At 36.4% G+C, this 27,852-nt stretch overlaps 1 protein-coding gene across 17 annotated transcripts in view; it reads left to right on the top strand.

Annotated features, from left to right (window-relative positions):
- The window catches only part of KDM6A (lysine demethylase 6A), a 160,654-nt gene that overhangs the window by 32,028 nt on the left and 100,774 nt on the right, over window positions 1–27,852 (top strand). For all 17 annotated transcript variants that reach the window (XR_015704580.1, XR_015704579.1, XM_087756509.1 and 14 more), the window contains exons 3-4: window positions 5,131–5,239; window positions 17,490–17,539. Coding sequence is in view for 15 of the 17 variants with exons in the window: in XM_087756509.1 (XP_087612635.1) it covers window positions 5,131–5,239; window positions 17,490–17,539 (159 nt within the window). In the remaining 2 variants the exon portion in view is untranslated. The remainder of the gene's footprint in view (window positions 1–5,130; window positions 5,240–17,489; window positions 17,540–27,852) is intronic.

Genomic DNA, 27,852 nt, shown 5'->3' with positions numbered 1-27,852 from the left:
TTTCTAAGCATTAACGTAGTATGTATTTCATTTGTGAGGGAAGAGTCCACTGATGTGTCTCTCTCCAAATTTTTTCACGTGGATTTTTTTTTTTTTTCATGCTTCCAGGTCTGATTGCTTGCTTGCAAAGCCCATCCATTCAGGTTATTGCTTTCTAGAGAAACAAGAAAAAAGAAGCAGGAACTGTTTGTTTGTCTCCACCGCCATCCCTGATGGAAGGCTTATCTACATATACAATAGTGTTTTCTGTTGTGAACTTTAGGGTTCTAGGAACATCTTGAGGCTTTGAATCTGTCATTTTACACTATGTTGTCTGCATTAAAACACTATCTTTTTCTTGAACAGTTAATTTATTACCCAGTAAAATTCAAATAATTTCTTTTACTGTACATTACCGCTCAGCTGTTGCCATCCTAACAATTTATATTGCTAGGTTTTGGCTTTCTGTAGTTGTCAGTGTTTTTTCTGTTATAAGTAAAAATTTGCTGACTCAATGGACTCCTCCATTTTCATATCTTTAATATATTAAAGAATTAATGATTAACATTTTGTCATGTTTGGCCATTTAGTCCCGCTACTTCAATCTTGGTCAATCATGCTTGTCACGAGTAAGAAAGGACATAATTACATCATCTTCTTTAGAAACTATTGAAAAAAGCTGTATTGATTTTTTTCTTTAGTACAGCTGTTTAACAGTAATTTGAATTTGTGCCATAAAATACAAATAATTGCAACCACAGAAATAACATCGTCCTTTATACTTTGTCAAGTATAGCTGTAATATGCATCAGTGACTTCTGTATACAATATTCAGAATTCTGGTTTTATCTGTTGGATTTTTTTTTTTTTCCTTATAGTATATTCCCAACTCTAGGATCTTTTCTTCATGAAAAGACATCATGTTAACAATAGCCAAAACTGGCATTTGCTTTATGGGATTGTTTTTGTTTGGTTTGGGGTATTTGGGGGGGGGGGGGGGAGGGAGGAGGTGGAGGAGAATGTCCTTCTCGCAACAGAGGGGTAAAAATATTCCAGTTCCTCTCCCTTTGGAATAATAAGTAGTGAACATACAGGGATTTAGTAGTGCATTTTAAAGATGATAACGGAACTATTTTTTCCTTTTGTGCACACGTATGAATGTTTTCCTAGCTTTTTCCAAGTTGACAAATACACTAAGCTTTTTTCTTTTTCACTATGTTGTATTTAAATGTGTCCTAAGAATTGGTGTTTGAATTTGTGAAACCAGAATGCCCCCAGTAATGAACTATGATGTCATAAGAGGGGTTTGCAACTGTCATGTCAGAAGTGTTGACAATAGTGTATTATTTCACTTTGCTTTTAATCAAGCAGGTGGCAAACAACATGAGTATTGTTATTTTTTCATATCATATAAACCAGCTTCTTTTCCTGCAGCCATTCCTGTAGTTGTTTCCGGCTTCTGCTCTGGTTGCCACACTGTGAAGCAGCTGCGGGTGATTATTTTGCCAAGTTCCTAAATTCTTCAGGTTTCCCTTTTATCTTCATGCAGCCTTGAACAAAGGGAAGGAAGTGTACAACGTTGTGTAGCAATCTTCCTTTTCATTTCAGGGTCTTTCTCTTCCTTGTTAATTTGTCAATACTAGCAATTCTCAAGGCTGGCTCCATTGAGTGCACTTACAAATCCATACAATGTGGAGAAATAACAATACTTAAAAACCTGAGGGGTTTTTAACTTCCTTAGACTTCTTAGTGTCTCAGGATGATTTTAATTGGTTACACAAGTAGTGCCATAGATGGCCTTTGCAGTTACAGATCCACTGAAATGAGATCTTTTGATTATTCCTTCAAAGAAACCATATACAGATATGTGTAGTTGTGACCTCCCTCTTCAAAATGCTTTGCATCCGTTCATTCAGCTAAGAGACAAATTCTTGCCTATGCAGAAAAATACTTCTTCCTTTCTAAAGATGTTTCTGCAGGGGTTTGATGGGCAAGAAAGTTTCTTGACCAAGTTAGATAAGTCGGTTTGTCCAGATGAATCTGCTCTGGCTACTAGGAAGAACGAGAACCACGTACTGACCAGACCGCTTATTCTCCAGATACTCGGAGGTTGACTTGGGTGTTCCCGCCGAGAAAGTAAAGCTTGCTCTTAGTTTCTGTTTCATTTTGTTAGAATGTGCTAGAAGAATTTTAAAAATTCATATGAAACAACCTTTACAATTTAAGTTTGCATAAATACAAGTGTTTTCCTGATAATGTTGCAAATAAGGTAGAGGTCAACTGAGAGGGTGTACTTAATGGTGTAGTTGAATTGCTCTTACAGTAACAGTTAACTGTAAGTTAACTTACAGTTAACTGTTGCTTAAAGGGGAAGTTCTGTTTTGCAGCTCTGGTGTCCTACGCCTTGCCTTGCGCTGGTGTTAGTAAGATGGCTTAGCAGTATCTTTAAAGTGTATTCTAAGGCAAAGGGACAGTCTGCCTTGTTGCGAATTGATCTGAGTTGTGTGAAAGGCTTGGGCGCAGCTTTTTGTATCCCTACTGTATATAGTGCTTCAGGTACTTGTGATGCATCTTTTAATGAGGATTTACTTAAAAAGGGGCTGAGGAAATGTTAAGGGTCACCGGATGCTTAGCTGTTTATGTGCGTGTGATTTATAATTTCCTGGAATATCCTGTGCAGAAAAATCCTGTTATATTTGTTCATAAAGTCAAGTTCCCTTTAAATACCTGTAGCCATCTAATTAAGGAAATAAACTACCCTGACTTCCTCTCCAACAGTTTTTGTAAGCTACCTGTTGTGGTAGCAGTTTCTATATGCTCTGAACAATGACTGAATTGTAGAAGACAAAATATTAATTTAAGAAAATGTCATAGTGTGAATATTCTCTTCAGTAGCTGCAGCAGGTATTGCATATCATCAGAAAATGGAAGGCCTATCTGCAGATCAGTCTGTTACAGTAACATTAAGGGCACCAGCAAGAATTGTGTAACAATTTGTACAAATCCAGAGACGAGAGTAAAAAGTGGGGAGAGGAAGCAAGGTGCAAAAAACCAAGATTCTGCATTAAAACATTTGCAGATTGGAACAGGTTCAGCAGATGAGCCTGAATGTTGAGAATCAGTGCACACACACGTAGTAATTTTAAGAAACTCACTTTGGACTTGTGTGCTTTGCTTCTGATTCCAGGGATCGTATTCTTTAGATTGAGAGCTGGTTGACTCCAAGAGGATAGTGGTGGGGATAAAATTAAAGGAGTAGTAGCTTTGATTAACTGTCAGCAGAATTCCGGTCCTTCTAGTGCAGTTTGCTAAGGCAAAACTCACAGCATGAATGAACAATTCTGCAGCAGTTCTTTGATGTAGAGACAAATACAGTTCTCAATTTAATGTCTTCAGAATGTGGCCAAATAGCTACAGTTTGAAATACGTAATTTAAATGGTTTTATTAAATCATTTTAATACCACACATACACCTAATAGGCCCGTTTTGCAGCAGCATAGCTCTGTTTTTACCCATCGGAACTTTATTTCTGAAAAAAGCCATAAAATAAGACTGTTCTGAACTTGGAAGTAGGTGAAAGCGTATGTAATACATCTCAAGCTTGGGATACAAACTGAGACTCACTCATCTGGTCACATACATGGCTTTGTGTCCATTGAGTACAGCAAGGCCTATGCTATTATGTCTTACCATTTAAGAAAATAATTTTAAAACTAGTATAGCAAAGTAAAAATGACAAATTAAAATACAGATCAGGTCAGTAATCTGGATTCTGCACAGGTGTGTTTTAACTGTTTCTTAACACTTCCTCATTTTATTGTAGGCATTTCTCATTTCGATGGTTAATACAAGTGCAACAAAGTAAATCACAAATATGGGCAAGACTACTAATTTAGTATTCGGATTTAAGTATTACAGGACAGATTGATCTTTTTTCCCCTTTTTAATTTTCCAGTTTTAATAAAATGACTTAACGAAGCTTGTCATTTCAGATTAAGTATTGAGGTCTTTGATTACTGTAATGTATAAAAATCAAGCAGTTCATAATTGCAACCAGATCTGAAACGCAGTCAAACCCTGAGTTGGTGAAAGTCATGGATTAACCAGCTGGAATTACAATGCGTTGGAAGTCTGTCAAGCTTTTGAGAACCATCTCAAAAGTCTGCTGCTGGTGCAGAGGACCTTCCATCCCGTTTAAATTTATTCAGCTACTTCATTTTAATGGCTATTATGTTCAAAATCAAGAAACTGGAAGTTCAGAAAGTTGGGAAACGGATTCATTCATTCATTCATTCCCAAAGTGTAAATAGGGTCATGAAGTAAGAATGTAACAGGTTAAAGATCATGACCATTATGGTGAACAGAAGGTATCAATTCAGTTTATTAAAAATATGTGTTTGCAGCACAGAACATAGTTTGATCGCGTGTGCTGCTTAAAAACTTCTAGGGCAATTTTTCTCAAAGTAAAAGTCTTTTCTAACTGGATTAATGTTTCTAACTTTAGCTTTACTTAGTCTACAGTAACTGTGTAGTAAGTAGAAGGTAGTAAACTGCATTTTTTGATGTGCTAGAGGTATGTGAAAAGAGTCACATCTCAGGAAATATATGCTAAGTTATATAAATTGCCTAAGCAAGCATGTTGAGGTAGCATATTCTTCAGTTTAGCAAAAACTAGTGAAACAACTGGTAGAATGAAATGTGAATCCTTTAGAAAAAACAAACAAAGAATGAGAATAAAATCTGAGAGGTTTCTTTCTTGCAGGTTGGAAAGAATAAATAAAATCAATTTTTTTGTATTTCATGGATTTTTTTTTTTTTAAGTTAAAAATTGTCATGTGTGTTAGAGGGTTTTTTTTGTGTTTGGGAAATCGAATGTTTCTGGAGTCCACAAACAAACCAGAGAAAACTTTTATTGTTCATTTGCTATCAATTTGTGTTAGAATCTGTGAACTTCCAAATCTGTTCTGTCTTAAATACTACATTTCTTGTTTGAAAAGTAATGCTAACTGCAAGTTATTGAGAGTGTTTGTAGACTTACTGCCTTGCAGAGTAACAAGAAACTTCGTTATTTCGCAGAAAGTGTACAGAAAATGTATTATTTGTTTTAGTTAAATATAGAATTTTGAAAACCTTGTATTTCTTTTTCCCAGGCTGTTCGCTGCTATGAATCGCTAATTTTGAAAGCTGAAGGAAAGGTCGAGTCTGATTTCTTTTGTCAGTTAGGTCACTTCAACCTCTTATTGGAAGATTATCCAAAAGGTAAGGTTTTTGAATACTTCTGATAAATGTTTAGTGGGGGATTGTCATTTGGTGGAGGTGACACAACAGAACGAAAAGTATTTGGATAACTCACTGTTTTCTCAGTTTGTACTATATTTCAAAGCCCATAACAGAATAAGACTGATGATGTCTTTACAAAAACAGTTTTCTAACTTCTCTTTTTTTTTTTTTTTTTTTTTTTTTTAATTGGAAAAAAACAAACCAAAACACTACTGGTTCAGGTATGAATATGAAGTTTGTTTAGTTTATACAGTAGCACCACACTGCATACTTCATTTTTTTCTGGTTCATTATTACATGACCGCACAAACAGTTGAATGCACGCCTCTGAAGGTTTCCTGTGGGGGGTGGGAGACACAGGTACATAGGACGGGAGCCTTAGTGCTTTCACATATGTCCACAATCTCAACAGGTAAGGCTAGGCTGAAAGTGTTAATTCACAAACAAAAATCTTCAGTTAAAGTGTGTTTCACATTCTGTTCTAAATACTAAGTGGAAGAATTGGATGTAGGGATTTTGGGGGGTAGGGAGGTGTGTGTGGGGGGTTTAGGTCTCTGCTTCATCAGTCTTTGAATTACTTAAATGTTTTGTGCCATCATTGTAGCCAGTGAACATGGAACCTTACCTACCCTTGTGCTTTGTTGCTTGTGGGTCAAGAGTGCTTTTTTGGTAGTAGTGTGGATTCTCAAAGATACTCTGCTGTGTTGCTGACCGAGACATAGGGCTACATCTTCAGCTTGCCCTGTTTCCACTTCGTGTCACATTGGGTGTCAGGCCCAGTGTCTGATAGCTGCCTCCCTTCCAGTGATCGTGGGAGGTATGGATGAGTGGAAAGCCTTTTTGGATCTTACTCCACCTGGCTAATTAGAACAGGTCAGAGTATTTAATTTTTTGGGATGTCTTTTTTCATTGTTGTTGCTTTTTAGTTTTAATATGAATGCAGTTCTGTTTGACTTTGTGTAAGGAAACAAGGAACACCCCCACCCCGAAAATGTCTACTCCCACCCCTTTTTCCGAACACACAGAAATACTGGTTTACAATTACCTTGGGACATAGAAATAGGGAAATGAATTATAACTGATAGTAGTTCAAAAGCACTGCTTAGTGATTCAGGCTAGCTGTGGACCATTTCATAACAGTGTGTCTGTGTGTCCACTTGTTCGCTATGTCTAGCATAAACCAGTGTGAGTTAGGGTTCCTGGAAGGAACGCTACCTCGCCTTCATTTTTTAGGTGACACATGTTTAGATTTGATATTACTAGGGAGGAATTTGGAGTTACCTAAATTCAGTATGTAAATTCAGAAGGCTTTGAGTGATTGAAGCATCTGTCTCATTTGTTGAATATATGGGGAGCTTAGGGACCTTAGTACCCACAACTTGTACCAACATCTTAGGAACCCACAACATGTACCTACATCCCATCCAACTGGTGTAATATAACCACTGGTGTTTCCAGTTCCAGAGACATGGGAAAACCTGACGGGAACATCGCAATATGCTGGCTATAGAATTTCCTGAAGAATGGTCTGATCCCATGTATTCCATTCTATTTTATTCCATTCTATTTTATTCCATTCTATTTTATTCCATTCTATTTTATTCCATTCTATTTTATTCCATTCTATTTTATTCCATTCTATTTTATTCCATTCTATTTTATTCCATTCTATTTTATTCCATTTTTTAAAGAAAATTCAACCACTCTGTCTGCAAACAACTTACACTGTTGTTTCTGATTAGCCTAATACAACTTGGTATGATGTGAGTGCAGTATGGCTTATTGGATATATTTTACTTAGCAAAGACAGTGCATGATTGTGGGCTGAACTGTATTAACTCTGCTGTTGAGTTGATAACAGTTAAGAGTGACAGGGCTAGACATTGCTGTGGATCAGAGGCGAGGTTTACTGATGGGGAGTCTGCTTTGTACTGTGTATATAGTTTTAAGAACAAGCATAAAAAAATTCAGATGATGGTTGAAAATACCAGTTCTCCAGAACTGTAAACATGCATGAGCAGAACTGTGTGGGAAGAAACGTTTAGGCCTTAAAAACCTGAATTAAAATACTCTAGTATTTTCTTAGATGCCTGTTTAAAGTCACATCTCAATCATGAAAGAAGTCTCAAGAAGTGAAAAAACTTCATTAGTAATGAAGTATAAAAAAATAAGGTGTAGCTGTATTTACAAAGAAATGGGGTAGTAGTGAAAATAATACTGCAGGAATTTTAATTGTTAGGAAAAGGGAAGTTAAAGGGGTTTTTTATTAAGTGAGGGACACGTGTTCTTGTTCGCAACAGTTGTTGAACTCCAGTACCAAAGACTGTAAAAGTATTATGCACAATGCAAAAAGGCATGTGTTCTATAATTAATTTACTACTGTTACTTGAATGAAGTAGAATGCTGGTGTGTTGCATTATAAATTTAAAGTTAAAATAAATTTTATTCCATTCTATAAATTCTGTTACTTTTAATTATCAGACATTCTAATTGCAATTGTAGTTAAATTTTAAATGCTTGGTATATGAAAAGTAAAGGGAGTTTAGAAATGTTTGATCTCACTAATGTATGTTTTCTCCAATTTTTAAGTCCTCAAGTTCCAGACCTGTAAAATGCTGAAGCAGGATGATCTTCAGAACTATACATCTGTCTAGTCTGAAGTTAATCTTGGACAAAGTTCTGGAGAAGTTGATCTGTTTAATACATTGGATGTAATTAATAAAATATCACAAGATACCAGCATGACTAATGCTGCACAACTTTTTTTTTTTCCCCTTGGAAGCCTATTATTTATTTAATTAAATATCTTTAATAAATATGTACACTTTTGTAATGTAGAAAGGTGTGTCTTTAATAAAAGCAAATGTGAGAGTGTTCTTTGTTTGAAAACGCTTGCAATATAGTTTGTGCGAAGCAGACAGAATTGCTAGGTGACTGCAGAAGTACAGTCGGTGACTGAGATGAAGAAATGCTTGGTTGATAGAGATCTTTTAGGTTTCATGTGTGTAGTTTCTTCCGTTTTGATCTGTCTCATTTTTTCACAAATATGTTAACGAACTTGGGTCATTCAGTTGGGTGTATTCGTTGTATGTGAGTGTTTTCATGTAGCTATTACCTTCTTATAAATGCAGTAAAAAAGATTGTCAGTCATTTTTTTATAAGACTTAGGAGTCATACTCCAGAAAAGAGGGACCTTGAGGAAGATTCATGGCAGGTTACTGCATGTCATTATTGGAACTAACCAGGCAAATACCGCCCTTACTGCATGTATGGAGGGAGTATCAGTTAGGCAGGCTACCTTGGAACGTGGAGTAAGTTGATGGCTGATGTCTTGCTAAAGTCTAAATACATCTAGCATACATGTTTATATTTTTAAATGAAGCCTGTTAAATGTTGCAGTAATTTCTCTTGAAGTGCATTATGTTTTCTGTTGCTTGTAGCCACTGAAGTCCAGATTTAATATGCTTTTTTTCATAAAAAAGAAGTACTTGTCTCCAACAAAAGTTGTGAGTTTACATCAGAAATTACTGGATGAGGTTCTTTCTTCTCTGTATTATATCTGAGTTAGACTAGAGTATCAAAATGTTTTTTCCTAGCCTTTAAAATATCCAAAGCTGGTCTGCAGCTTGTAGTTTTCCCAAAATGCAGTATGTTTGAATTGCTGTTGTTAGCTGAAGGGTTTTCTCTGCAGCCATGAAATTGACTTGGCCTGTTAATTGCACTCTGCTACTGTTAGGAGAAGGTCCTAGGCAAGGTATCAACCTTTTTGCAGATTTTGAATATGATGAGCCACTGACTTGTATTCAGACAATTATAACCAAGGCAGATTGATTTAGCTTAGCAAGTATGTTCAAGATGGTTTCTGTGCCCAGCTTTCGTCCTCTTGATCATTACTGGTCAGAATTTGGCTTCAGGATTTCCCAAAATGAAAATGTTCGCTCATCCCGGTCAAAACTATTCTGTTTCCTCAGTAGCATTTTCTTAACTGTAATCTGATGTCTTCCTCCCTTTTTTTTTTAAAATGAGGCAGCTATTCCCCGCTGTTCGATTGTTTCAGAGGTTTCCAAACCCGTTGTTCCCTGGGCGTGTCTTTAGTGGCACCCCCATCTCCTTGTTGCTGCTCTCTGCTTTGTGCTGGCACAGCTGAACATGCAGCTGTGTGAGGAACTGATCCAACTGAAAAATAACCTAGCAGAAAAAAGTGACGCAATTGCCCCAGAATGTCAAACCTCAGCCTCGGGTTTTGCCAGAGGAGGTTGATGAGTTGTCATGTAGGCTTTTGGACGCTGGCAGCATTGTGAATCCAGCTAGGACTCCATGGTATATACCTGTGAACTTTGCTGCTGCATTCCTTGGGAGGGCTGGGATTTTACCAAAATTATTGTGCTGCTAGTCTTGGAGGAAGCTGATGCTACATCAGTAGTTGGAGATTTTTTTTTTTTTTTTTCCCCATGACTCTGGTTTCCATAAGGAGTACAGAGTGTAGACAGTGATCTTTAAGGTTTGGGTTCTAGCTGAATGCTGTTTAATGAGCTCATGGACTCTGACATTATCTGTGTTTTCCGTAGGGATCTTTATATCTATTTTGTAGAAAGTCATATGTATTGGCTGTGTTCCAGCCTGTGACTTGGAGGACAGCTAGCAGTTGCGCAAGTGGAGACATACTTTTATCGTTTGCGTCCTTGAATTGCTGTTCTCTAAGCAAAATTCCTGGAAGTAGAAAATGCAATTAATGAATGATTTGGGAAAAACATGCAATTATTCACATCACAGTTACTAAAACACAATAAATACTACACTAAAATAATTCTTATTGCTGTACTCAAGTGGTGATCACGGTTTTTATGTACTATGTCAGAACAGTTTTAGTAATTCTTAGTTTGTAGATAGTGCTTTTGACAATGCAGTCACTAACATAAAAATACTGTAAGTAATTTATAAGATACTGTTAATTAGTCCAAGGGCACTTTTTAGCAATTGTTAGGCTAAAATTTAAAACAAAACTGAAAAAAAAATACAGAATGTTTATTGAGGTGCTCATTTATTAAGATACAGCTTAAAACCAAAATTTAAACATTTTTTGATTGTTCTCGTGTAAAGTTGTTTGGTTGCGAGAACAACTCCCGCATTCAACAATGTACGTGTGTTTCTTTGTACTTATAATTCCAACTCTTTAGAGAATTTCTCTGTAGTGGTTAATGTCTTAGTCTTTTAGGACTTTGAAGGAAAGTATTGTCATTAGGAAGCATTTCAATGCGCTGTGTTCTGAGGTACAGAGTAGTAGGAGTCATCTTACAAAATATGAGAGAGAACTTGCAGCATAGATAGCGTTGTGCTGGTTGTTGCGGGGTTGTTACTGGGCTGTCATTTACTGATGAGTGCTGAAGAACTAGAATGGATTTTAAGTAGCACAGCAATCCGAATGAGTTGAGGAAAAGATGACTGTGTTTCACATAAGTGTGATTTTTAGATTTAAGTTTTTTTTTATTTTGTTGTTTGTAATTGTTAATAACTGGCAGAAATTGGGTTGCTTCTGTTCAGAGCTGTTTTATTTCATCTTCAGGATGCTGCTGTTAAATTTTGAGAGGTTTAATTTCAGGCAGTTCAAACCATTACATGAAATTCCTATAGAAAAAAGCAAGAATGTTATCTTAAGCTTAGAACATTACAGTGTTCTTTATAAATAGTGTCTGTGTGTGTGGCAGGGGTTAGCAGTAGAAGATTGTTATTACAGAATATAGCTGGACCATGTTTTTTGACTGGTTGTCTGAAAATTTTCATTTTGGGGAGTGTTCTAAATAAACACTTAATTGTTAAAAGTCATTTTGCAGCATACGCTCTTCGAAGGATTTTTGAGCTTCATGTCATTCCATTGTGTTCCTTCACTGATAATCTCAATATTTTAAGACGTTTCATAGGGTTCATTATCTAAAGGTTTTCTGTAACAGTAAACTCCTTGTCAAATTCATGTACGTCTTACACATTTGATACTTCTTAGTCTCCTCTGCAGCTCATAGTTGGACGTGATCATAGAACAGTGGTCTTCTCATCACTTTGCTGCTGCATTATTTTTCCAGATGAGGATCTGTAGTTGTTAATAAAATTACTTAGAGGACTATCTGGTGATTTTTTTTCTTTCTTAAATATACGAATGCCTGTCTTCCTTCATTTTGTGTTAAGAGGAAGACATGCTTTAGGCTTCTTTGATCGTCTCTTTGATACTTTCAGCACAAATCTCTGGAGGAAATGGAGAATAACCTCTTTCCTGAGGCCTTGGAACAAAAGACCTGAGCTGCATTTTGCTGCTCTAGCTTCCACAACGGTTTTTTTGGTCATTGACTCATCCTTGGAATTTCCTCACCTTTTGATGTCTTTAATTCTATGGCTCAGCAGTGTTCATCTTGCTAGGTTAAAACACTATTGTGGATAAAACCTGCACTGTGTAATGAGCTGTTTCCATAACCTGCATATGTCTCGTAGGTTTTTAATGAACATCTATCTTTCCTGGAAGCATTTTCATATTTAAAGCAACACATGTGCCCTTTCCTTGCTTCCCTTGTGTGGTTCTTCAGCTAATTTTTTGTCTTACTGTTAGCTTTTACATCAGATAAGCACTAAGAAATGTTAGTGCTTGTTTAAAAATTAACATTAAAAAAAAGGAATTTCTATTTAAGAAAACAAACAAGTATTGATTTACACAGAAGAATATGGAGCTTTGAGTTGTTTTGACGTTCTCTTTTTTGGGGGGTATGTCATCAAATCAATGCTTGCTCTTAACTGCCAAAAATCTGTTAGTCACATTTAGCCTTGCAAGGTGCCACTAGATGGTGTCAGTATCTAGTGCACTTTTTCCTCACTCAAGCGCTAAAATACTCAAACTGCTACATGTTTGCATCACTTTCAAAGGCCTCTTAAATTTTCAGGTATCATAAAGTCGGTTTGTTAGAGCAGATCATAAAAGCCATCCTTCTGTGACTGCATGATTTGTTATTAGATGTGCTAAACATGACAGGTAGGTGGATATCATTCAGTCTAGACATTTTGCTCCCCGTTTTCACCTCACTTGTTTGTTTAGGTTGTGTATTTAGACTCTGGTTATGAAGACAGATTGTGTATTGTATTACTTAAACAGTTATGTAGTTTATAAAGTTTTACCATTTTCTTATGACATGATGTAGATTAAAAAAAAAAAATAGCATCCTGAAACCACATACATGGTAACTATGTAAAAGCTATTTTCTGTTCTCTATGTATAACCAAGGAATCTCAAACAGGGGTGAGTAAGAAGCCCAGTATCATCCCTGTCCCGATTCTGAGTTGTCCCTTGACCCTAGTTATAGTAAGAGAGGAAGGCAAACTCTTAGGGGGCAAATAATAAAGGCTGTCAGTGTTAAAGTAACTGTAGATATTGCAAAGTGGGTAGTTCTGGGTGGCTGTAAAAACCTGCAAGAAGAGGAAACCAGTACACTGTGACTGTATGAATTCATTGAGGGTCAGCTCTGCAGTAGGTGGCAGAGGCTTATAAGTCAGATTCTGAAGCGAACTTGAGCTGAGGAGGTTTCTTACTGTCCAGTAGTTTTAATTCTTTGGGTGGAAAGATGGTGTTTTAATTTGTGGAGCTATTTTAGGTAAACATTCTTTTATTCTCATCAAGCAATATAGCTGACTGTGATTGATCTGAAAAGCTACATGTACCTTTGGGGCATACACCTCCTCCCCCTCGCGCCCCGTTCGGGGTAGGATGGTAAAAGCTGTGTCTGCCACTCGGTAGGTTGTAGGGTTTTCAAGGGTCTGATCATAAGGATTACCTGTTAGGCAAATAATGTAAATTGCCAGGTTTTGGAGAGAGATGTTAATAGGAAAAATGTAAGCTGATACAATAAGTAATGAAATACTGGGCAGAATGATGGAGATACGTAACTATGAGCACCTTTTTTAGGAATTCTTGAGTCACTTGTCCAGTATTCTGTTAGACATCTGAATGTGATCTCTCTGCTTTGTGCTTCTAAGAGTTTTCTGTGGTTGACTGGGTCATTTTATGAATATAGTTGAGAGTGAAGCATGAAATGGTTGTCCTGCTGTTGACACTTGGTCCTGTTCTTTCTGAGTCCAGACATGCATTTTCTAGATGCTCAGGGGTATTTTGCATGCTGAAAAAAGAAGTTTCTATGTATTTGGCCACCAACAATTCCATAGGTTTAAGAATTTCAGTGGCAAACTTTTAGATGGGAAAAGTTCCATTATAAGTTCCTAATCAGAAGATTGTTTGCAGCATTCTGCTGTGCCTAAGAGTGATTTCAAAGCACTCATTTAATTATGTTTAAAAAAGGACATCTTAACTGAAATGGGGTAATCACTTGTATCTGTAAAAATGAAAGCTGACACTATGTTGAAAGACGGTCAGTAATTTGTAGAATTTTTTTTCTGACAAAAATTGTCTCACCTTGGAATGACCAGTTTTGGATGAAAAGTAAAGGTGCAAATGACATGGCAGCCGTTAGTGTTGGTTTTTTGTTCGGGGCTTGGGGGTTTTTTAGTGCTTGTTTAGTGTGTTGCATGACACAAGTGACTTTCTTTTCACTTTTTAATAAACCAGAGCATATCATCCTATAAATGGAATCATAGCACTGATGAAGCATAGCCTATGTTTCAGATAGGGCCAAAAATTTTTGTTGCTCAGCAGATTCACTTTCTCTTTTTTTCCTTCTTAATCTAGAATAAAGTTTGTAATTTGAGGGGTTTGCACTCATTTCATTAATTTAAGGGAGAAGTTGCTTGTAGTTCCCTAATGCACTGTTTGGGTAAGATACTCTATTTCTACAACACAGAACGCAGGATAAATGTCTGCTCACTGGTGACTCACTCGGGGAGTAGAAGGTATGGTAGGGTTCAGATTTATGGTTCATGTTCTACTGCTTTAAAACTAGTAGGTTGTTTTAGTTTCTCAAAAATCTTGGTTTCATAATTTGATTTCTAGCCTCTTCTTGTATGCAAGATTAATCTTCGGGATAGGCTTGATTAGGGGTGTTTTGTGTGGGCTCTGACAAAAAAAATTCTCTCTTGAATACCTTTTTTCTGTTTTTCTGCTTGTTCCTTCAGTATTTTTCAGCAGAGCTGGAGTGCCTGTGGAGCAGATGTTTAGCCTAGATGTAAAGGGGGCTGAAATAAACTTTCGTAGATAACTAACTAACTCTAAGCTGAGCACTTGTTAAATACTGAAATTGTGCATCAGTAACAGTTTCTAGTTGTCTAACTTTCATGAGGAGGAAAGGGACATTTAGCTCCTGTATAAGGGATCCCTCCATGATTCATTGTTATGCGTTTTCAGCACAACACTGAGAATTTTAGCATGTCATCTTCAAGAAGTAGAAGCAGAATACTGTTACCCTAGAAGGAAAGGCTGGATCCCTAGAAGAGGTTGCTGAACCCAGAAGTAGGATTGGGCACTTCACACGCTTAAGAGGAGGACTGTAATGTCGTGTTTGTTCCTCTGGAAGAATAATGTGTCCTTCCTTAAAATGAAGGCCTTCTTCTTATCATGTAAACATGAAATATGCTTCAGCAGTCCGTGCTTTCCATGTACTTGTTTTTAATTGTAACGTGAGCCCAGTACATTAAAGCAGTCATTTCAACTGTACTGTGGGAAGTTACTAAACTTTATTGAAGAATGGAAGAGTTAGAAAAGAAAATAATTTGCAGACATCAGCACTCTAAGGAAAACTGGTAGAATATAATGGACCAAAGACTCCTTTCTTTAATATAAGAACTTTTCCCCATGTTAAATGGAGGTGCTAGAATTTCTCTGGGCAAGTTTATGAGCAGTGACATTAGTGGAGCCTAGTTTGCTGTGCCTCCCAGTCTTCCTCCTCCCCTGACACGGAGCTTTATCGGGTCTGAATGAGTGAGTACCTTCAGACGTCTTCTCTCCCTTTTTTCAGTGCTACTCCTCTCTGTTCCGTTGTCTGTGTTTGGCTGGGGAACAGGGCTGCATGTGCTCTGACTAGCTAGGGTTACGAGCAAGAAGAAAGGCTTGAGCTGTGCACCTCTTTGCTGTGCTTCAATAAGGAATGTTTTGGTCACTGAGTAGCAGTAAGGCTCCCTCCCCCCCCCCCTTTTTTTTTTTCTTTTTAGATCTTCTGTTGCTTCTCTGTTTTTGTATTTTTTTTAACTGTTGACATTTTATAAACTTATTAGCACTACCTTAGCTGCTATAGGGAAACATGTATTTCAGTTCTCTTGTTTAATGGATATGCTCATGTGGGTAGTCCCATATTTTTTAACAGCTACACTGAAAAAGTTCTCCCTTTTATTTTTCCAGTATAAATCCTTGGCATTGTATTTAATGTTCTTGTCATCTTTTTATTTTATTCATATCCCCTGTATAATTTACTGCAATAGTTACTTTATAAAAAAACCCAATAGATTACAAGAAGTTTTCAGTGTCCTAAATCTTGCATAATACGGTGCTGTTTGCTTAAGTATTTGAAATATACTTTAACCTTTAAAATTGGGATAGGTACTGCTTGAGTAAGAAAAAAATCCCTTTTATTTAAGTGTAGCGCATTATGAAACTGTGTCAGAGTACGTGTGTGTTTTCCTATTTGGGAAAGTAAAGTCATTCCCATGTTCAAAAGCTAATTATGCCTTTCTGTAGAACAGTCATTAATGATAGCTGGGAGAAGGTGAATCTAGAAGGAGTATTTGGGGTAGGTTATTTTGTGTGATTGTGAACATCCTTTATGACATAATTACAGAATGTGACTGAAATATGCTTAGTCTTAACGTTCTTAAACTTGCATTGTTAAGACTGCAGTCATATCCCTCAGTTTGTACCAAATGTTTGGGGGGGAGTGGGGGAGGAATTGTATTCTTAAGTTGTGAAAGACTTAGCCTGATTGACTAGATTTTGAAGTGATTTTATTCATCTAAGTTGCATGTAAACATTTACACATATTGCATGTTGATAGCGTAAGGATGATGAATGTTGTTCTAGTTTTTTTCCTGCTCTGGGCATCTAAATAAATCACAGTTTAGAGCACCAAAATTAGAAGCTGGCTCCACAAGCAGTTCCGGTGGTGAGGGGCACCTTATGGGCATGATTCAGCATGTATCCGTTAGGCATTTAAAAATACAAGGTTGTGAGTCTCCATAGACAGATGAGTGCAAAGGTACATTCTTAAGAGAAAGCTCTGTGTGCATTGTCATTATGTATATGTTGTTCTTATTTTGCTTAAACTTAAGGACTTTTGTTAAGTTATGAAAATGAATATGCGAGACAGGCATTGAAGGGTGATTAAAAATTAGGGATATTGTTTATCCGTGCTACTTGTAGGAAATAAACCTGCACATAAAGTGCATATTGTTCTTGCCATCTTAATCTGTTTAGTGTTTGTAGTTTTTCAAAGCAGAGGTTGTCGTCTTCTGTTGTTTGAAAGATACATACTGTGTAGAAACCATTCTTAAGAAGCAAACACTTGAAAAATCAAAATCTTGGTGTTACTGCAGTGAATCAAATTCTTCATTTTTGGATGGTGTCTAGTGCAATCTTCTAGGAATGTAAAGCCTGTTTCTGTTCTAGTCTGATGTAGCCTGTTAGCCGAAGGGCAAGATGAATCAACTAGAATTTTTAGTGGGGAAGAGGGATGCAGGAATGGTGATTAGAGAAATTCATTGCTAAGTAGAGCTAATATTCTACTGAACAGAGCTGTTCTTAGTGCTGCTTCCCAGGTTAGTCTTGGTCTTAGATGTTGAATAAAATGTAAGCTTTTTTCCGCTTGCTTTTGTTTCTCTAGTTACTGAATGAAAGGGCATGTGAAATTGATTTCTCTTTGTATGTCCCTCCGCACCAGTTCTTTAGAAATTACAGGCCATCAGGGAGCATGGTAAATGAGCTACATGATTAAATTTTTAAATCTTACAACAGCTTTGTCCAGGATGAAAATCCCAAAATTTCAAATTATTTCCTTTGTTATAGTTTTTCTTTAAAATATTGCTTGATTTACATTTGTAAGATTAATAATAAATATACTTTTGGGTTGACATTTCATAAAACAAAATTATAATCTTAAGGAATGCATTACCCACAACAGTGTACTTATTGTGGCAGTGTTGCTTTTATTAAACCATTTATCATTTTAATGTTGTGTATTCTGACTCTTAAGGTTTTCTGTCTTTTTCTTAAAAGAAAATGCAACAAAACAAATTCAACATTCATTTTTCTTTCCTACAGCATTATCTGCATACCAGAGGTACTACAGTTTACAATCTGACTACTGGAAGGTCTGTATATGCTGCCTTTTTTTAAATGTATTGTTGTAAATGGTTGAATTTCTAAAATAGATTAATTTCAATATAAGTTTCGAGTATCTACCCGCAATTACTTTTTGGCATATTAATTGGGTGTTAATGGAAATGTTCACCTATACGTACAATTTATTATAAATCTAAGTGGAAATAAATCTTTACACCATTTGTTGAAATGGCAGATCAATTAACTTGACACATTTTAGATTTTTTTTTTATTATCTATTACTTCAGTTTTTCTTATGTAAGCATAGATATTTGGATACGTGAGTATTGAGAGAATCATAACCACTTGAAAGCTGCTGCGCAGGCGTTGGACTTGTACTAGGAAAAATGTTCTCAGGTTGCTTTTTATTTCCACACACGCCAAATTGTTTCAAGTCCCTTTCAGTATTTTAGATAACATTCTTATGTAAGGCAGGAAAAAACCCTGTTAGTGTAGCTATCTTATTTGTAAGTCCGTGTAGAGGTATCAGGACTTTAAATGAATAAAATTTAAAAATTTCTTACAGTGATGTCGTAAAAAATACTTAGCATTGTTGTATTGTCACACAAAATGATTTGAAGCTCGTGATTGAGACGGAGGTGCAGGAAAGCATGTAACACAGTAGATACTTCTGTGGTCTTAAGCAGCTGTTTTCCTTAAACATCTGCATAGATGCGTATTTCGAATAGGGAGGGCTGACTCTGGAAAGACATCAATACCACTATATATACCAGCATTAGAGAAACAACGTTTTCTGTGTTCTTTGCATGTTATAGGGACTGTAAGTACGTTCTGAAAAATCCTGTGACAACTTCTCCTGTTTGGGGGCGTGGAAAGGGAGAAAGGCAGGGTAAATAAAGGGTAGAAGAGTGAACTGAAATTAAGTGTCTTCTGGCATATGGAAGGAAAGGTCCGGTTGGAGCATCCTAGGAAAATTGTTCGTATTGTCTTGTAAAGCCCCGGCTCCAGTAGAAGTTGTATGAGTGCCATTTTTGCACCAAGCCATTTTGGAGTTGCAGTGTTTTTTTCAGAAATAGCCCCTGTAGTTTAAAAATTACAACGTTAAATAAAAGCATTCATCTATTCTTACTTCTTACATGCTCTCAGAGAGTTAAAGATTGCTATAAATGAGTGTTGAAATCGATCAATTAATGAAACATCTACTGTAATAGTTTCTGTTGTTTGTACTTTTCCCATGTTAAGTATTTCAGAATAGTTTGTGACTTGAATTATTTTTTCTGGCCTTTGTTCTAATGGCTCATTATTAGAAGAAGTGATAGATGATTAGTAAATTATTTTCCCTGCGTTTTCAGAGAGTTCAGGGTGAAGTGTAAATGATTGTGTGTATTTCCATAAGCGTAGAGTGTTTCAGCGTGGCTCAGAATATTATCTGCAATTAAAATAAATGTAAACTCTGATTGTTTTGCAGTTCCATTTCAAGAGCATGGATGCCAATAAAATGTGTGATCTGTGCTTGACTTTATTGAAAGTAATTCTGTTTGTATTGCGAGGCGCTGGTATTCTAACATACCTTTCTTGTGTATATCTGAAGAGTGTTACCATGCAGAGATTACTCAAACAATTCCAGTTGCAAGCATGAGAGCATTGTTTGGAGCTGTCAAAAGACCATATTGACTTTGACAAAGAAACAAAAAACAAAAAAACCCACAAACCCCAATAATTTTTCTTCAGTTGGCCTCACCTGGGAAGGTTACTATGCTACTTGATCTCATTACAAGCTTCCTTATAAATGTGTGGTCCAAAGTGAGGTTTTTTTTCCATAATCATTTTAGAGATTTTCTTAGTTTTTATGTGCAGGAAAAAGAGCCTGAAAGAGTCCAAAAACATTTTTTGGTTAAGAACTTTTTTTGCTGAAACTGATAAAAATCACAGGTGAATCGTATTTCATCTTATTAATGGATGATGAAGCTAGGCTGGAGTTGGCAGTGGGAAGCTGGCTGGGTTGGGTCTAGAGAAAGGTCTTCCCCCTCTCCCCTCAACTGAGAGGATTTCTTGTTTCTTGTTATCCTTAATGCCTTGTATATGTAAGAAACTATTTAGTCAAGAATAGTAAGTATGTGGTGTATTTTTGGTTACCCTTATATGCTGTTTTGTTATACTTTGTAATTAACTTTTTTCAGAGAGATACAGAAGACTTAAAAAAAAAAAAAAAAAAGCAGTCACATTTCCTTGTTGTACTGTTGTGGCTTTTTTTAAGATTTTTTTTTTTTTTTTAAGTTTTTACAGGGTTAGATGTCATCAATTAAGTTGTTGGAATTTGTGATGGTAAAGAAAGGAAGAGAGAGAAGGGTGTGAAGAAAGGGAGATATTTATGAGCTGTGCAGAGAGCTGTGTGAGAGTACTGAGAAATTGATGGAGAGTGCTGAATCACATGAAGGTTATTATATAAGGCAGGTTTGAAACCAGACAGGAACAGTCTTATAAACTTAGGCAGCATATCTGAAATGACTTACTGTTGTGCAGTGCAAGTTTATGTGGTTGAAATAAGTGTCCTGTATCTTCTTTGTTTTATAAATAGAAAACTTCTAGAAGGATTGTGAGAGATTTTAGTTTGCTTTGGATATAGTTTGGCCTCCTTATATAGTATTTTTAGTCTCTGCTACTTTGGGTTTTCACTGTTGCATGGGGTTGGTAATTGAGCATTATTTTCATGCAGTGTTCATTATACAATATTCATTCTACAATTCATCTTTTTTTTTTTTCCTTTCATGAAGAAAAGCATTTTAATTTTTTTGAATAGATATTTCTGATGGTCTGAATTTTTTACCAGGTGATTTTCTGTCAGAATTTGGTACATGGGTTGTTTTATTGGTAATACAGTGAGCGTTTTGTCGATCCTGTGGGACAAAAAAAGAGAAAGAAAAAGCGCTTTAGAAAATAAATTCTGAATATATGTTATAGTGACAGAAGTGAAGGTGAAAGGTTAGGAAGATGCTGTATTTTGCCATTTACCAGATCGATACTCCCTCCATTCTGGTGAGAGATTACTTCCTTTCAAAGAAGTAATACCTGTATGGATAGATCTGAAAGAGCTGGGTTGCATTATGCCGCATATTCCTGAATAGACCACTTTTTGCAGTGATGTCTTTGGGCACCCACAGATAAACGTAAAATGTCCTGCAAAATCACTGAGTTTCTGCAGTTTTTGTTGTACACAGGCACTGTGGTACCTTAATTCGGCATTTAAAAAAATAATTTGACTTGAAATCTTCTGAAGTAAATATCTCAACTTGAATAAAAGCTGAGATAACTTAATAGAGTTCTTGCATTCAAGTAGTTTTCTCAATGTTTTTTCTTCTTCTTATGTGCCTATGCTAAAATAAATCTCCCTTCTGTGCAATGTACTTCATTCTTATTTCTTTTTAAAACTCCCCTGTGTCAACATGTTGGGGGAGGTGAGGAGGACTGTGGGGGATGAACGAATAGGAAGGGCAGTTCAGGAGAGGGAGACAACAACAAGAACTGCAGTTTGTAGATTTTGATGCTACTGAGAAAATAAAGATATCAAGTGTAAGTGTCTGCCATGGTTATCGGTTTTGACATATTCTGAGGAGGCAGGATTAGAAGCTCAGCAAGGAGTAAGATATTCCTGATTTTCATCCAAACATGATGGCAGATATCTGGCACCTGGAAAAAGTTATTTCAGTCATCTCATGTGGTTGTATTATAATGCAGTTGATAATACTGACCTCTTTTATATGGCATCTGGGTTCAGGTCGGGCTGTCCTAACAGAAACGGCAGTACAGGACTGAATTGAGCATGTGTAAGTGTAAAACATCTGGACCTGTTGTATTAACGTGGTTGCCCAGGGCAGGGGAGACCTAGAAACCTTCCTCCACAGATGTGGGGCTGCAAGAGGTTTCAGTGCTCACTAGACTGATTCTGGGGAGGGTTTTACAGAAGAGCCTGGTTGTCCGGTACTTTGATTAGATCTCCTCTGCTTTGGCATGGCGCTGCTACTGCAGCCCTTATGTTGTTTGATAATCTTGATTAAAATATATTTGTGGTCTTTTGCAGGTAGGTGAGTGTTCACATATTACCAGTTAGAAATTGTGTGCTTGTAGTTGTTGCAACACAGAATTTGAATAAATAAAACTTTTTGGTACGGATATATTAGGTAGCAGCGAGCTCCCATATGCTGATTCTCTGCAGTGTTTCTGTGAGCCATCTATTATTGACATCTCTGTGATTGGGGAATGAATGTGTAGCTTTCTAGACAGGGTTTTAGTTAAATCCAGGGGATTGTGGACAAGTTATGAGGAGCATGAGGACAGCACTGCCATTGTATGTTACCCTGAGTGTGCTGGTTCATCAAAGAGAAGTATTCTGTCTGTGTTCAAAAAGCTGTGTTTCATCAGAGTAACAGAGGGTACACAGATACTTAACATTTCTATCTGTACGTGAATAAGTTGGAGGATTGCCGGGGCACAGTATTTAGAAATGCACCTAAGTGAACCTTAAAGTGATGGAAGTTACTGTGAAAATGAGTCACTCCTGTATCAAGGAAGACTATTTACCATGGACTAGGGTGCCTAGTTCTAGAATGTAGATGGAGGATGCCTTAAAGAGAAAAGAAACCTCAATTTATTCAGTTATACTCGACTGTAGTATCTCTTTATAGAGAAGTACTTGGAGTGGATCAGTCAGAAAATCTGAATGTTCTTTGAAATGTGTGAGGAACATTTAATTAGTGAGTTATATCCTCCAACATGAATTCAGAGATAGACTTCTTGTTAGCTGTTGACTTTGGCTGGAAAGTTGCCTGGAGAAAAGTAAATCTGTCAGGCACCCTTTATCATTGTTATGAAAATGGTCCTAATCACCTTTTGTTTTTAATAAAGATTTCATTTATGTGGTCAGGGTGAAAACATCAAAGAAGTTTAGTAAACTGCAAGGAAGATTTTCAAAGACCTACCTCTGTGTTCCAGTGGATTTTAAGAATATCTGGGTGCAAGTATGGTACAAACTCAATTTACAGTTGCAAGGCTATACTGTAGAAGACTGAATGGTCTAGTTTTAAAAAAAAAAAAAAAATTGAAAGGGGGGGACGACAAATCCCATAGTTGTTTTGTAGCAAGGCAAGGTATCAGTCTAGATCTGGAAAGCAGCTATTTGGTACTCCCTGCCTGTGTTTACTGGATATTAGAACTACTGTGTTAATTCAAACGTTTACCTCAGACCTTCATATTTGTCTCTTAAAATAAATGATTCTTAGAAATTTAGTTTTGGCCATGTGTTTACAAATAACAGAATTTCCTCTCACTTTTCTCAATAGTCTTTATAAAACTGAGGATAGTCCAAAACCATGCAGAGGTATTAAAAAAACTGAAGTTCTCTTTAGAAAGCCCAGGAAAATGCAACTGATTATGTGTGTGCTAGTCATGGAAGGATGTGATCTTAGTCTATGCAGAGTTGTTGGTTTGTTACAGAAAGTGGTTTTATGATGTTCCTTGTTATGTAGACCTAAAGCATAATTTAGTACCAGGTAATTTTTTACAATGCTTTTTTATAATTAAACCTATATAGAAATGTTACTAGGAGTATTCTTAACCTTATGACTAAAACACTATTAATTAGTAGTAAGGCTGTTGTTTTCCAAAGAACTAAAGTAACAAAAGACCATGAGTGTTTGTTTTTAAATATGACCTGCTGCTTGTTTTAGTATTTTTATGCAGTTTCTTTTAATCTCTCTACCTTTTCTGTTTTGATAGGCCAAATGCCTTTCTTGGTATGTTTTCTTAATGCTATAAAATAGGAAAACAATTAAAAAACCTTAATGCTTTAATTTTATATGTTTTACTGTCTCTCTTTCTCCAGACTGTAAGTCTATTTCCCCCTTTTTAAATGGTTGGACAAAAAGCAATTACTAGACATATTGATAACAGCAAATAAGAGAACATTTTGCACCTTAGAGGATCTGTTATAAGACAGCAATTTTCCACTTCATTGACTCACAACTGTTTTATTTTCTGCAGTAACCTCAAAATACCAAGTAGTGGTTTTAGACAGAATTCATCAAAACTTCCATTATTTTTTTAATTAGATACAAATGCTTAGTTTAATTGAAACACTACAGTGGTATAGGATCAGTAGAAATTCCTGGAGCAGACACCTTCCTAAAACAAAAGTTGGAGAAAGCAGTAGGATGACTTGTGAATGCTACTTCTTATTCAAGCCCTTAGTTTTTTGGAACTTTTTTAAGGGAATGGATATCCCATGTAAGGAGACAGATTTCCCTATAAGAGTCCTCGGAGAACAAAGTTTTAAAATGACACAAAAAGCCTTTAATATAAATTGCCACGTAGCAACACACGGCATATACGGGAAAAGCAGAAAGACAGAAGCAGTCCCTTTGATCAGAGGAGACTTAATCAGAGAAGCATTTAGAAGAAGGCTAGATTAGGAAAGCAAGTTTCAAAAATCCTTAATGAAGGTGAAATTGTGGTGCTTAGGGACATGGTTTAGTGGTGGACTTGGCAGTGCTAGGTTAACGGTTGGACTTGATGATCTTAAGGGTCTTTTCCAACCTTAACAATTCTATGATTCAGTGAAATTTGCTGAGATTAAGGGCATCACAGAAGGAACTGGGAGATGCAGTAGGTGACCTAAAGATGGGTAAGGTGAAAACCTGCAATTCAGAATATATTTGCAAAATAAAATCAAAATGATAGGGTAGGAATGGAATAAACAGAAATTTCAGAGAAAATGGAGAACCAGAAAGCGAAAAATAAAAACAGAAATGGAATAAAGATTCAGCGGCTCTGGAAGGCGTTGAGAAGGGAGATGTTATTAATACCTTATATGTGCTCTTTACTTCTGTCTGAAAATATAGTAGCCATCAGCGCAGCACATGGGATTCTATACCACCCCCCACTTTTGACTAAAGCAGCAGTTTTTAGTTTGCAGTCCTTTCACTAGAAGCATTTTGACGAAGACATTCTGGTCATGTTCTGAGAAGGTATGAAATATAACTGTTTCAAGACCTACTGTAGACTAAGAGGGAGAGAGAGGCATGGTATTATTATGTGTTATGGAAGAGCAAATACAAAATAGAGATAAGTTTGAAAGGAATGTCCTAATTTTTAAATACTGAAGACAGTAGGTCATCGTAACGGAGATAAAAAGCATTTTTATGGGATTTAATGGGGTAAGCATTTTCAGGAGACTGTGTTGTGGAAAGCAGTCTGGAAATACAGTCTGAGCGTGATACAGCATGATAATATAGGATGGCAACCTATTATGTCCAGAAAAGGAGAGGGAGAGGGCGAGGGCTGAGAAGTGTAAGACCGAGTGAGGCTAAACAAATAATACGGGGAAGAAGAAAGTGTGGCTAGAAGAAAAATCACAGGGAGTGGGGGAAGGAAAATGGTAGCCCTGCTGAGAATTTGAATGTAAAGAAAATGAGAGAAGTAAAAACATACTTTAAGGCTAAGAGCATATGGGGAGAAGGGAGGAAGGTGTATATATAGAATGATACAGGAGTGGATTGTGGGAGGTCTGAAATGCGACTTTTGCTAGCTTTCTCCCCAACAGCAACCTCTGTGTCATAAATTCACCAAGCACAGTGGAGAGATTTAAAAAAAAAAAAAAAAAATCCAAGGAAGACGGTAACTGTTCAGGTGAGGAGCACAGTATCATTCTCCATCAAAGGACCAGGATGTCTTCTGTTTTGAGGAAAGCAGAAGAAGGTAGTGTGTGAAGCACTAAGGAACACTTGGGGAGCTAGATAAGTGGATAATAAAAATTTGGTATGTTTAGAGTGGAGGAAATTACAGTAATGGGGCTTCAGCTGACAAAAATGAACTTTCTGTCCTGAACTTGTTGGGGAGTCCATGGCAAAGGGAGGAGTGAGTTAAGATGGCAGAAACTCCTCTCTTATTAATTAAACAGTGAAGATTTTTAATGTATGTAGCTGTTAGTGCAGCTGGTGATAACAATTTTCTGTCACAAAAGAAAGGGTTTTACAGGAAATCAGGAACAAAGGATCTAGCAATTGCACCAAGTCTTTCAGTGAACAGCTGATGAAAAATACCTGAGGACATATTTTCCATAATATTTTTTTTTTTGGGGGTGCAGTGAGTAAGAGTGAGTAATTCTGTTGGTGAAAATTTTTCACGTTGATCCTAAGATACACTGGCAAAACAAAAAGGGCAGGGGGAAGCAGATAAAACATCATCAAAGGTCATTTTAAAGAAAAATCAGTAAAAAACTTAGAACAAAGCCGATAGCTAGGAATATCTGTTTCTCCAAAGGTTTTTAAAGGTTGTTAATACATTTAGATCATGAACTTGTCCCTTCAGTATGTCAAGATGGATAGAAACTGCATGTGAGAATATATTTGAAAAGCTAGAAAAGTTGTTGAAAGAACAAGACCTAAGAGAAATTTGAAGACTGCTAAATTTATCAATTGTGTGCCATATAATCTCTCTTCTGTATCAAAATACTTGGTAGCTTTGGTAACACTGTAAATGAGGTTATTTCAGCATCCCATAGGTGCGATCAGTTAGCGTGATTACTCAGTGATGTTAAAAATGAGGATTCTTTAATGCAAACTGTGTTTATGAAGACTAACTGGAAGTCTGCCTCTTAAGGGCAAAAGATTTATGTGTACACTTTCGAAATATTTCAGAGAAAATTATTAATAAATAAAGAGAAACTCTGGAATGCTGTGAAAGTAATGATGGTTGTGTTACCAATAACACTTGGTCATCTATAAAATGCACAAAAAAATAGAGCAAATGAATAACTGTCTTTGGGTTTCAGAAAAAGATCTTTTAATATTGGATGCTAAAAACAAATGTTATTTCTTTTAAATCAGTAAAGCAGAGAAGTTGAAAGAATTATACTTTTTTTTTTTTTTTCCTAAAACATGTTGTTAAATGAATGCCACCTAGAAAGATCAAGGAGAAAATGTGTTGTATTTCATGCTGTTAATTAGAGTAAAGCACAACTGATCCCTAGTTAGAAAAGAGGATACATTTATCCAGATATTTCTTAAAGGGTAGTAAATCTTAAGAGTTACAGTTTTGGGTTTTGTGCATTCTAGTGGCTGTGTGTGTGTGTGTGTGTGTGTGTGTGTCTAAAACTGTCCCCCTGGCAGCTAAAACACAGAGAATTGTTAGGTAGTCCCATGACAGAGAAAGAAGCAGATACTGTTTTTTTTTTACTATTAATGCAGAGAAATAATGCAGCATGTCCAATTTTGTGTACAGTAAAATTGTACAAGGTTCTAATAATTAACTCTTTTATTAGATGATTTATCTAATGAAATTACGACAGGAGGGCATATTCCCTCTCGAAAGGAATCAAGAGTAGGTGTAAAACCTTAAAAAGAATGAGACTGACCAATTTAACTAATAAATTTTGACATGTTGCCTTTGACCTCCAGATAAATTTGATAAATTGCCTCTTTTTTATGTCTCTTTCTATTAACTGTCATTATACAAAACAAAGGAATCCTCTTCTGCACATACAAACCATGTACCTGTTTGCATCACAAGTATTAGCTCTTTTTAGAGGGCATGTATGTTGCTATTAGATTAGAAATATTTTGCATTTGTGCTAAATCAGAAAAAAGTTTTTATTTCAATGTCTGCAGTTCTGAATTTTTTCAGTGTATATTCATTCATTAAGCCTCTCATCCCTTTTAATCAATGGATTTATAAGAACTCAAAACTCTGGCAGATCTGTAACATACTCAGAATGTAAATGGCAAAAGTGGAAAGGACATGCTTTTGGGGAGAAACTTTACTAGGGTCAGGAGAAGCAGAAGACAAGACAGAATCTCAGAGGAAACACTCCCTCCTCACCCTAGATATGATATCTGTTTCCAAATGATATTCGTAACATTTTCTAATGGTGGTGTTTCATCCTGGGAATTCATTGGGAATGCTGCTCTTGTCCCCCTGTATGTATGATCTCTTGTCTGGAAGTCCAAATACTCTGGGTGGAAATAACCTAAGTATCATCAGGATTGATGGAAAAGTCTCTTCAGAAAAGCTTTTTATGCATGTTGAATTTTCCTATTGCAGAAGTTTCCTTTGTGCAGAATCAAAACCTGTCGTCCTTCATCTATTAGTACTTAGAATAATAGCATGCTTCTTTTCTTCAGTCCCTGTGCTGAGAATGTAGGATGCTAAAACATGAGACATGCTGAAGTGTGGCAGTGGAGAAACTCATCAATTCAGATTGTTCGGAGAGAGGCATATTTAGTTGAGTAGAACAGTTCTAACTTGAACGAGGATACCTCTTCAGTAGACAAGAATATTATTTGAATGTTGA

Source organism: Nipponia nippon, unplaced genomic scaffold, assembly GCF_047370975.1.
Source record: "Nipponia nippon isolate SJK-2023a ecotype South Korea unplaced genomic scaffold, ASM4737097v1 scaffold_2, whole genome shotgun sequence".
NCBI classification, from domain to species: Eukaryota; Metazoa; Chordata; class Aves; order Pelecaniformes; family Threskiornithidae; genus Nipponia; species Nipponia nippon.
The sequence above is the reverse complement of the archived record's forward strand: the minus strand, read 5'-3'. Positions and strand labels throughout refer to the sequence as shown.